The sequence below is a fragment of the Apium graveolens genome, chromosome 5 (genome assembly GCF_009905375.1).
Source record: "Apium graveolens cultivar Ventura chromosome 5, ASM990537v1, whole genome shotgun sequence".
NCBI classification, from domain to species: domain Eukaryota; kingdom Viridiplantae; phylum Streptophyta; class Magnoliopsida; order Apiales; family Apiaceae; genus Apium; species Apium graveolens.
Window position 1 is genome coordinate 93520808 of NC_133651.1, and position 12543 is coordinate 93533350.

General features: G+C 35.8%; 2 protein-coding genes across 2 annotated transcripts; both read left to right on the forward strand.

The window, feature by feature from the left end:
* Positions 1–7876: 7876 nt before the first annotated feature.
* On the forward strand, positions 7877–11169 carry LOC141660267 (uncharacterized). The gene is made up of 3 exons (XM_074467234.1): positions 7877–8317; positions 10013–10438; positions 10654–11169. Exons 1-3 carry the CDS (start codon positions 7877–7879, stop codon positions 11167–11169), a joined length of 1383 nt encoding a protein of 460 aa, XP_074323335.1.
* A 308-nt stretch (positions 11170–11477) lies between these two features.
* On the forward strand, positions 11478–11858 carry LOC141660268 (uncharacterized). Its single transcript, XM_074467236.1, has one exon. The coding sequence runs from the start codon at positions 11478–11480 to the stop codon at positions 11856–11858; it is 381 nt and encodes a 126-aa protein (XP_074323337.1).
* The last annotated feature ends 685 nt before the right edge of the window (positions 11859–12543 follow it).

The window sequence follows — 12543 nt, forward strand, 5'->3', positions numbered from 1 at the left end:
CTGGGTATCAAGCCACCGGTCTTACACTTCACATTCTTGAGGGTCACTTCCTTCATCCAATTTTCCTAATTTCTTACTTTCTTGTCTCTTCAGTCTATCCGTGTCTCAATATTTATCCTTCGAACTATCTCAAGGTTTCCTCAAATCCTCCCAACTTATAGGGGATAAAATATATGTATCTCTTATGCCTTCAACCATCAATTTTAACTCATGGTGAATCACCCTCATCCTGACGATTACATACTTTTCTATTTCTATTGCTACGAGTCTTTTGGGTTTCCTCATACCCAACTCCCTTATCATTCCTCAAACTCTATTGCCTTTATATTCCTTTCCACTTCAATTTCTTTTTATTTTCCTTTCTCTTATCATTATTTCATGAACCAACACAACATAAGCATTGATTTCAAACATCCCGTCATTCTGGATTCGTGTCCTTAGAACGAATCTTGATAACTTTTACAACTTAGATTCACAATTCATCGTACTCGTCCGCCTTTGTTCTGGCTCTAAAGCTTTTACATTATCTCCATAACCTTGGGAAGTACTTTCTTGAAAACAATTGACTGAACTTAAATCAGTTTATTATAATCTCTTGCTCCGTGCCTTCCTTGGCCTTTCACCGGCGGGTGGTCTCTCTCTTAGGAGGGTAAGTGATAAAAATAGTCTTTTGTGATTCGTCAATCATTCAGAATCTCAAATGATTCCTCTATTTCCTTTAGCCAGGTTCTTGCCTCGACTAGGTCAACCTATTCCTTGGAACTCTAAGAGCTTAGAGACTTAAAGGTCCTGAAAGAATTTCCTACCGCATTGTTTCCTCAAGGTGGTGGTTGGGGATAATAGTCTAAGTTCTGTCTAGACAGGTCCATAAATTTCCGTATAGGAGTACCGTCTCGGGTCTCCTTTCCTTACTCGACTTTCTGTTTCCTTAGTATGAAATGTTTCAACCTTCTCCCATAATCGGGGTTATCTTATACATTAAAAACCTTGTTTTCCACTCTATTATGTTATGGGTTCTTTCTTTCTTGATGGCAACCTCCCTGACTATCACATTCAGGGTTTACCCTAAATCTTATTCCTCAAACTATGGCTCTCATCTAAGTTCTCATCCTTAAGCTCTTGAACTTTTAGAACCCAATTTCTGTAGGAACACCTCACTATCCCCTTATCATCTTTCTCGGTATGGATCTCTTCTCCAGTCATTGACTCTCTGCCTTCATTCATCACTTTTTCTGGCACAATATGTTCTTTTCCAAAAATTCGGTCTGTATTGCAATCTCAAACAGCTTTTCGGTACCGGCTCCGGTTACCTTCACTTCTATTTCCATTTTCTCAAAATCTCTTATAAACTCTCCCAAAGACATTATTATCTTGAGTCTCTCCTTTTTACTAAGGGCATCAGCCACCACATTGGCTTTCCCTGAATGATAAAAAATCTCCCAATCATAATTCTTGATTAGCTCTAACCACCTCATTTGGCGCATGTTGAGCTCTTTCTGCGTGAAAATGTACTAGAGCACTTATGGCTTGTGTAAATATCACACTTTTCTCCATACAAGTAGTGCCTCCAATCTTTAGGGCAAAACTATTGCCACGAGCCCAAGCTCATGGGTGGGGATATCGAATTTTATATTCCCTTAATTGTCTTGACGCGTACGCGATTACCTTGCTGTGCTGTATAAGAAGCACCCTGATTCCTTATGCGAAGCGTCACTATACTTCATAAAATCTCATTTTCCATCCGGCAACGCCAACATAGGGAACGTCACCAACCTTTGGGAGTTGCCCTAACCATGGTCATCGATTCCTTAGTGGTCCTTTATTCATTCTTGTCAGGATCCTTCACGGGATCCTCCTCAGCAACAATCCCTTCTAGGATATAATCCTCAACCGCTACATCCTCAATATCAACATCATCCGGTCCTGCGTTAGGACGCTCTATCGGATCCACAATCCGATCTCCAATTAGTAATAAAACATCATCGCGCTGTTACTCCTCAACCTCAGGGTTCGGAGTCCCGCTACCATATACGATAACGAACTACGCTTCTATCACGATATTTATAAGGGTTCCCATAAGGGTTTTAACTGTCAGTACTACATTAGGTAGTCCGACTATGAACTTGGCAAGAGTTCTTATTTATCTTAGTGAACTTATTATCTTAACGTCACTTCATCTCTGAGGTTTATAACGCTTAGCTCTGATACCACTTCTGTAACACCCCCAAATCCGGGGTCGGGGATCCGGGTTGTCACGAGTTCCATTTCCCTTAATAACACCCAATCTTAATAATTAATCAACTACTCTGTACTGTGACCCCACAATAAACACACACACCACAAGTTATAGTCTCAGAGATGAACATCCAAAAATAATCACAAGTCATTTTATTCCACAATTATCTGCCAATACACCTTAAAAGATTTTCTGGATAAATTTACATTTTCTTTGCCATTATTACAATTCATATTATACATGAGTCTGGTACATCAAAAGTTGAAAGCCTAGCCTATTGGTAGTTCCTACCTCAGCTACAGCGGCATCAACGCTTCCCGAAGACTGCAGAACGTTTTCTAACCGCTTGCGAATCGGGAGCTTGGTCCTGTTCATCTTGTCTATCTGATGTTGTGTGATGAAAGAAGAAGGCAATGGTGAGCAACAAGCCCACCAAAATAATATATAATATGATTAACAATATATGAGCCTTCTTATAGTACTCATGAAAGTCTTGGTCAAAAAAAATGAACCAAGTTTGATATCTTAATGCGATGAAGTCGCAAAATATTCAGTATATATACATATTGTTATTCCTAGTGGACTAACAATGAGATTTACAGAAGGGGGGTTGAATGTAAATCTCAAAACTTTTTCAAGTTTTGAGCAGTTTATGAAAGTTGTGTGTTCAAGAAGAACAAGTGTGTGAATTGCTTTAAGCTAATACAGACAGATATATATTCAAGCACAAATGTAAAGAACACAACAGACCTTAAAAACTTTTCTGGTGGATTTGTTGTTCCACCAGAGATGGTATTTTAGAAAATCTGTGATTAAACAATGTTGATCACAGCTGCATCCTAGTACAAACTAGATGAATTTTCTCTCAATATTTTTCTAAACAGCTCTGGAAAATCTCATATCTAATTACTAGCTTCTACTTGGTTTTTATATTACCAAGTGTACAAGTGAAGAACAATATAAAATACAGTAATAAAATAAGATCTTCACTTGCTTCTTTTCCTGTTCACTCCAGTACTTTGTTGACTATTGCACCTTTGTACTAGAGAAGAACGGCTGCTTTTTCTGCTGTTCCTGAAATTCGGCTACCACATCTCAGTTGTCTCTATCAACCCATGTGCCTCTGTTTGTAGGTACAACTACCCCTTATCAACGGCTAATCATCAGAACATCCGTTGAAGCTTTCATCCGTTGATGCACTCATCCGTTGAAGGATGTTATCCATTGAAGCTTTCATCCGTTGATGCACTCATCCGTTGAAGGATGTTATCCGATGATGACTTTATCCGTTGAAGCTTTAGAGACATCCGTTGAAGCTTAGCTTCTCATCCGTTGAAGGTCTTTAAGTCATCCGTTGATACCACTTCACTTATACAAAATTACAAGGCATGAAGTATTTACAATTGGCCTTCCTATCTGCATATCATCTAGTAGTCAACATGACTCATAGTTTCTCTCAACTTCCAAGAATTACATTTTAAATACAGAGACTGAAATATGCTACAACACTAGACTTATTTCTAAGTAAAGCTACACCATCAACGGATAGCCAAAGTGGTCTTATCCGTTGAGGCTACAGACACTAAATTTCTACTTAAGTATTTTGTTAAACATATCATCAAACTAATGCACATACATTCCTAACACATATATACTTTTCAAAATCTTGGAAGTCCTCTTCCATGCATAATATACACAAAGTTCCAGTTTATAACTGTATATAAAAAAATATCGTTGCAAGGTGATCTCATATATCTAACCTTGTCTCAACGTTTTTCTGAAAGTCTCTGTCATTCATAAGACAACCATTAACTAGATATAAGTTTAAATCGGTGAAGTTACAAGATACTCCAATATACTTATATCTTTTCCAGATACTACTTGAACTACCACCGTTCAAGTTATAATTAGTTTCAAAAGTTCATCACATAGATGAGACTACAAGACCAGATTTGAATAAATTAAATCTTTTAAAATATCATCAAAATACAATGAAGTTACGAGATACTTCATTTGATGCAAACATCATTTTGAAAACTTGACCCTGCCAACACTCAACAATCGCCCAACCGTAGCCTTTCTATCGAAGTGCTCTGGGTAGTGTTGCAGAAATATCCAATTGGATGATGAACTCATTACGGGAGTTTGCCGCGCCAGGAAGACCACTTACGATGATCAGTCGTAGTAGTGCAACCCCACCATTTTCTACATGTAGAGGAGAACCTATCGGATTTACTTGTCAACCGAACACTGAACTCCTAAGGAATGGACCGCCTTAGCGGAACTTCCAGGCCATTTGGGCCAATATAATAAGGCTGGGCCGGCGCTACTCGACCACTTACACCACTCCTAGTTCAGATGAAATCCATGACTCTGAAACGTAAAGCTCGTCCCCACTTTCCCCAAGTAGAAACTTGTTGATACGGCTCCACCAAGAAGTCGTATCTAGTTGGAAAGGAAAACTCACCGATATTTCCCAGGCGATGCCTGTTAATGGATTAACTTGTTCCAAGAATTTTACTTCCCGAGTGTTGGGTAAGTAATCAAAAACTCTTTTATCAAGACAACAACCTTGTTGCGAATATAAAATACACCACAGAGCCGGATCCCTCCGGTTTTGAGCGAGTATTTAAATCCCCTTTTTAAAAGGAAGATCTTAAATATAAAAATGAGTTTTGGGATCCGCTCTAACTTTTGAAAATCATTTAATGACTTGAAAACACTTTAAAGAGTGTTTGGAATAATGCCGATTTAATAAAGTAAATCAGTCTCAATATAAAGAAATATCTGAATATTATTATTTAAATAATATTCCCATAAAGAGTAATTGAGGTAGAAGTTGGAAAACTTATACTTGAAATGAATAGTAAATAATCAAAGATATACTTATACGAAAGTAATATCTTTATTTGAATATCAAAAGTAAGTTTGATTATCGAACATTATTCTTTAATAAATAAAGAATATTAATAAATAATAAGCGGAGTCATAATACCTCAAATGAATATTATAAATAATATTTATTAAATAAAATAAAGGAGTCATACATCCTCAAATTAACATCCAAGTAATATTCAATAAATAATATAAAGGAGTCATAAGTCCTCGAATGAATATTCAAGATATTATTCATTAATAAAATAAAGTTATCGAATAAACCTTATTCGATTAATAGTTTTGAAAACTATTACCATATATATATATATAAAATATATATATATATATATAAAATCTACTCTGGATCCTCGACTCCCGGTTTTAGAAAATGCTTTCACCTTTGGGTCCCTATACTAAGGGTATATGCAAATTACCGCTATTCTGTAGCATAGGTATTATCAACTGAACCAACAGATATATATGGCAAGAATACGAAACAGGCATGCATATGTACCATATCACATGCTACAATATATCGCAAGAATTTGCTAATATAACCATCATGCATCTATTACAAGATAATGCATATACAAGTGTATACATCACAACAACAGTATAACGGGTAGAAAACTTGCCTGAGTGACTGGGGGTGATAAAAGGCTCGGGACGAGTCTGGTAACCTATAAACAACAAGTAAGTTGGAATTAAACCAAAGTCACTTGTAAATCTATACTTTAACTAACTTAGACTCTAACGCTTGTTTTGCGCTTACTGATTCTCTAAAGTTACTCGAGTACCCTCGGCTCCACCATTTTTAATAATTTAACCATTACGAGTTTTAAGGCGATTCCTTTGCGAGTGTCTTACCAACTGCCTAACATACTTAACATAATTGTTTCATAAATTAATTAACCCTTTAAGGTCTTTAACCTATGTTTCAAAATAAGGCGAGGGGAAATGTTTTGTTCGCGAAACGCCGTTACTTAAAACGGTCGTTTCTCCTAAACCGTACATCGGAATCAAACGAACTATATATCAAAACGAAGCTCGTAACATGAACTATCTAAACATGGCAATGGTCAAAATCTAGCAGGGAGTTCTCGGGTCCTAATGTTATGAACAAAAGCAGTCTAAAGTAAATCGTACATTACGACGGCTATGTTTACGCGATTTCCTAAATTTAAACCATTCCAAATCCACCACAATTCAACCCCAATTCACAACCCAATCAAAACTCCATCCAAACTACATTACAACAGCCCCAAATCAACTCATTATAATCAATTTACTTAATCTTAAAACTTGAATTTAAACTATACTACATTCTTTAACCAAATCATAAGATTTCAACAATCCATTCACCACCATTCCAACCCAACTCTAAACCAACAATCACTAAGCTACTCTAATACCATATCAACCAAAATCATCCTAATATACAAAGTAAAGCTAGGGTTTGGAGATGATATACCTTCCTTGAAGTGGTGTGAGTAGCTAGGAAGCCTTAGGAAGCCTTGAGGAGTCTTAGGAAAGCTTGGATCTTAAAGGAAAAGCAAGAAAATCAAGTTAAAAACCTTGAAATCACTATTCATTGTCTTTTTCATTGATTTATTGGAGAAGATAGAGAATGAATGGGATGCTTAAACTCATAATATAGCCATATCTATGCATAAGGAACACTAGGGAATTATCTTACCAATTTAGGAAGCTTGGATCTTGGTTTTTGAAATTTCTTCCCTTTAAAATTGAAAAAAGCCGAGAGCAACCTTGGTGAAGAGAAATATTTTGTGTTTTGTTTGGTGAAAATGAAATGATTGGCTTGGTGGATGAAGTTTTGTTTTTGTTTTGGTTAATTACCTTTTTAGCCTTAACTTTGTGTGGTTTTAATTCAACCACATCTCCTTCCTTCCCATGTCATGCTTATGTCATGCTCATGATGTCATCCTCCCCTCCTTATCCTCTTCTCATTGGTTGGATGACATCATCCCCTCTAATCTCTTTGATTAACTTCCTAATTGTTTGCCTAATGACCGCTGATCTGTTATACGGTTCGCTTAACTTTTGTTCTCGTTTCTCGTTTGAGGGATCATACCCGGGATCTTATTACTTGGGTTTCCTTAACCTTTCTCAATACATTATATTCCTTTTATGATCCTCTCTTATAATCCTTTAATTTAAATCCTTTTTATCCTGTTACCTTATACTCAATTCTTTCCGTATCTAGTGGATTTCCGGGAAAAATCAAAGTGTTCGGAATTGGATTCTGACGATCTTTACATACACTTATATGTCATATAGAATACTAATAAAATCTCAGAATATCCATAACAGAATCCCTACATAGTGGGGCATGAAAAGTTTTCTCATTCAGCAAAAACACTATTCATAAGGGTTTCAAAAATTTCCAAAAATTGGGGTTATTACATAGAGCCCGCAATAAAAACAAAACAAGTCTTTTATTAATATCAATGAAATCAAAACAGATTACATAAAAGTTATTCCTAAATCCTCATACATGATTGGACTTAGGACATATCTCTTTCAGAGACAGTAGCTTTTACTGAAGAGTGTAGTGTTGTTTTACAAAATAAGTACCCACCCAAACTTAAAGATCTTGGAAGTTTTTCAATTCCTTGTCATTTAGGTGCATTATTTATTGAAAAAGCTTTATGTGACTTAGGCGCTAGCGTCTCGGTCATGCCTCTCTCAATTTTTCAAAAATTAAACATGGGAGAGTTGAAATGTACACAAAGGATACTACAAATGGCGAACCGTTCTATAAAATATCCTTTGGGTATTTTAGAGGATGTACCTGTTAGGGTTGGAAAATTTTATATTCCTGTAGACTTTGTAGTGTTAGATATGGAAGAGGATAGCCAAATCCGTATAATCTTGGACATGCCATTCCTCTGTACTACAGGTGCTGTTATTGATGTTAAAAATGGGACTCTGACTTTGAGTGTTGGTGATGATAAAATTACTTTTACTCTAACCTCTGCTCTTAAGTCCCATTTGCTTGAGAATACTTATTTCATGATTGATGTCATTGATGAAATTGTTCATGATGAGGTACCACAAATTTTGTTGAATGATGCGTTGGAAGCAGTTCTTATGCTTGAAGCTTCTGAAGGGGAAGGACATTCTGAAGTTGACTCGTTGATTCTTGAGTTAGATGGTAAGGCTGATCCAAGCCAAAGTTGTGAGGTAACAAACACTATTACTTCTTGTAATAAATCTCAGATAAAGAAATTAGAGTTAAAACCTTTGCTACCTAATCTAGGGGTGTTCACGGATTGGTTTGGTCCGGATTCTTGTTTTTTTTCAAACCGAACCAGTAAGAACGGTTTTTTTAAAAATCAAAACCAAACCAGACCAATTAAACGTCGAGACCAAACCAAGCCAGACCATAAAATAATGGATTGGTTCGATTTTGAACCACGGTTTGAACTTAATCATTTACTTTTGTTTCATTTTTGTTAAACTTACATGGAAACAGTTATTTAAGTAAATGTAATATAAAATTTTTCATATTTATTATTTTTATATATTACATAGAATTACTATGATATATATTTATAAATATTTAGTTTACATATGACCTTCATATACTTTAATTTAATTTAAATAATACTAAGTATATGAATAAGAGTATAACTGCAACATATTAACTGAAGTTTTTATTTAAAAACTAATTTGATTTTTTTAATATAATATACACCCACGCATAAACAAAACCAGTATTTATAATCTTAACTTGTACGTATATAGTAGAATTTTTATATATTATTATATAACGGTCCGGTTTGGTCTAAACGGTTTTAATTTATTGGAAACCATAACCAAACCATTTATGTGTGAACGGTCCGGTTAACCGAACCATTGAAAACGGTTTTAACGGTTTCAGTTTTTCTTGGTTCGGATTGCCGTGGTCTGGTCCGGATTCACGGTTTGACGGATTTTTTGAACACCCCTAATCTAATCTCAGGTATGTGTTTCTTAATGATAATAAGTCATGTCCTGTAATTGTTAGCTCCAATCTTGATGATGATCAAATTTTTAAGCTTCTTACTGTGTTGCGTATGCATAGAAAAGCAATGCAAAGCTTATGATCCCCATCTAGATGAATTCTATGCATGCAAAAGTCTGGGCTAATCCCTTTAAGATCGTCAATGCTATACCCAATTGCTTTTCTATGCATACGCAACACAGGGACAACGCCGCTTAAACCCTAACATGCAACAGGTTATTAAAAAGGAAGTTTTAAAACTTCTTGAACCCAATTTTTGACTCAAAATGGGTAAGCCTGGTTCAAGTAGTTCCTAAAAAAGGAGGAACCACAGTGGTTAAAAATGATAAAGATGAATTAATTCCCACTTGAGTTGTCACTGATTGGCGGATATGTATTGATTATCGTAGATTAAACACTGCCACTAAAAGAGATCACTACCCTCTTCCATCATTGATCAAATGTTAGAAAGACTTGCACAACACAAATTCTTTTGTTATTTGGATGGGTACTCAGGGTTCTTTTAGATTCTTATACACCCTTATGACCAGGAAAAGACTACATTCACATGTCTATACGGTACTTTCGCATATCGAAGAGTGCCATTCGAACTATGCAATGCCCCTACTACTTTTCAGTGTTGCATGACGGCCATTTTTTATGATTTCATTGAGTCTATTCTGGAAGTATTTATGGATGATTTTAGTATTTATGGTTCATATTTTTATATATATCTGCATAATCTTTCTATAGTGCTTAAACATTATGAAGAGGTAAATCTAGTTTTAAATTGGGAAAAGTGCCATTACATGGTCAATAAAGGGGTGGTACTTGGTCATCTTATATCTGAACGTTGCATCCAAATTGATAAAGCATAAATTGAGGTGATTCAGAAACTTCCTCCTCCTGTTAATGTCAAGGGAGTTAGGAGTTTCTTAGGTCATGCGGAGTTTTATCTTCATTTTATCAAAGAATTTTCAAAAATTTCAAAACCCCTCACTCAATTGTTGCTCAAGGATGCCACTTTTGAGTTTACTGATGCTTGTCTAGAATCTTTCTACAGGATAAAGAATGCTTTGATCACTGCACCTATCATACAACCCCCAGATTGGAATCTTCCATTCAAAATCATATGTGATGCAAGTGATTATGCTGTTGGAGCAGTTCTCGGTCGGAGGATAGACAAGGTATTGCACGTAATCTACTATGCAAGTAAAACCTTGGATGAAGCTCAGGTGAACTGTGCTACTACAGAGAAGGAGCTTCTAGCTGTTGTCTATGCTTTTGACAAGTTTCGAACATATCTCATTGGTTCCAAAGTCATTGTTCATACATATCATTCTGCTCTTAAATATCTATTAGACAAGAAGGAAGCAAAATCGAGGCTTATTTGACGGATTCTGTTACTCCGGGAAATTGACTTGGAAATTAAGGACAAGAAAGGTGCTGAGAATGTGGTTGCAGATTATCTCTCACGGTTGCATTTCAAATCGGATATTGTATCAGACACTCTTATTGACGATTTTTTTTCCAGATGATCAATTATTTGCACTTGCTACTAGAACTCCATGGTATGCAGATTTTTCAAACTTTTATGTTAGTGGATCTCATCCCGCCAGAATTGACCTATCAACAGCGAAAACGGTTTTATCATGATGCTAAACAATACTTTTGGGATGACCCTTTCTTGTATCGAAAGTGCGCTGATGGTATCTTTCGTAAATGTGTTTCCGAGTTTGAAGTAAATGACATTCTTAGGCATTGTCATTCTCTAGCATGTAGGGGTCATCACAGTCCTTTTAAAACTGCTGCAAAGGTGCTCCAATATGGTTTCTTTTGGCCTTCTTTATTTAAGGATGCTCGTGCCTTCTTTCTAGCCTATGATGCATGTCAAAGAACGGGTAATATTTCTAAACGCCATGAGATGCCACAAACCGGGATTCTAGGAGTTGAAATTTTTGATGTATGGGGTATTGATTTTATGGGACCTTTCCCCACTTCTTGCGGGATGAAATACATCTTGGTTGCTGTTGACGATGTATCTAAGTAGGTTGAAGCTATTGGATCCACAACCAATGATTTTAAGGTTGTGATGAAGCTCTTTAAAAATATTATCTTCTCACGCTTTGAAGTTCCAAGGACTGTGATTAGTGATGGTGGTTCTCACTTTCTTCATCGAAAATTTGAAACTCTTCTCAAGAAGTATGGTGTTACTCATAAGGTTGGCCTAACTTATCATCCTCGGACAAGTGGCCAAGTTGAGGTTTCAAATCGTCAAATCAAAAGCATCCTACAGAAGGTGGTTGCAAAGTCTCGAAAAGATTGGTACTTGAATTAGATGATGTTTTGTGGGCTTACATGACAACTTATAAGACCCCTATTGGCACTAGTCCATATCGACTGGTTTATGGCAATGCCTGTCACTTGCCAGTTGAGCTTGAACATTGTGGTTTTTGGGCTATAAAAGAGTTTAACATGGATTTAAAGGCTGTGGGACAAGCTAGACTTCTTCAGTTGAATAAATTAGATGAGCTTCATTTTGATGCTTATGACAATTCTCGCCTGTACAAGAAAAGAACGAAAAGAATGCATGACAAGATGATTCGACGACGTGATTTTCAAATTGGTGATAAGGCGTTGTTTTATAATTCGAGGTTTCGACTATTTCCTAGAAAGCTTAAATCTAGAAGGTCCGGGCCATTCACTGTTACTGAAGTTAAATTTCATGGTGCTGTTTAATAATCTCATAATTTTGCATTAATTAATACCTATTTATTGCTTGCTCCCGAATTTAATAATTTAATTTATTGCATTTATTGGTATTTTGTACAAAAAGCAGAAAAAGAGAAAGAGAAAAGAAAAATGCAAGAAGGGCAAAGTGGAAGAAGAAAAAGAAGAAAAGAAAGGAAAAGAAAATGGGAGTTGGCTACATTCAAGGGTCAAGATTCTACCAACACACATGGCAAATATATGGCTTGGATTTAACCAACACCCCTAAAACCCTAATTCTTATCCAATAAATACCCACCCCTTGTCTTGTAAACCACACCAAGTAGTATATAGCTAACCTAGTATTTTCCATTTTTAGTAGTAGCCTTCTTTCAAAGTTGTGGATCTACTTTTCAAGTTGCAATCATTCTTCATCATTGTAAACACTCCCTTTTTTATATTAATGCAAGTTTGTTCAATTTTATTAGCCTCTTTAATTTTTAAGCTATGATATCTTTCTAAATTCAACAAGTAATAAGCTTGGGGATATGAATTGGGGATATGAAATGAGCTAATTTAATTCTTGTTCTTAGATTTACTCTTATTTAGATAGTATAATTTTAAGATTTAATTTTGCATTAGTTAGCTTATTTATACTTTCAACTACATTCCTACATTAAATCAATTTTTGTTGGGAATTTGGTTGATTAATTAA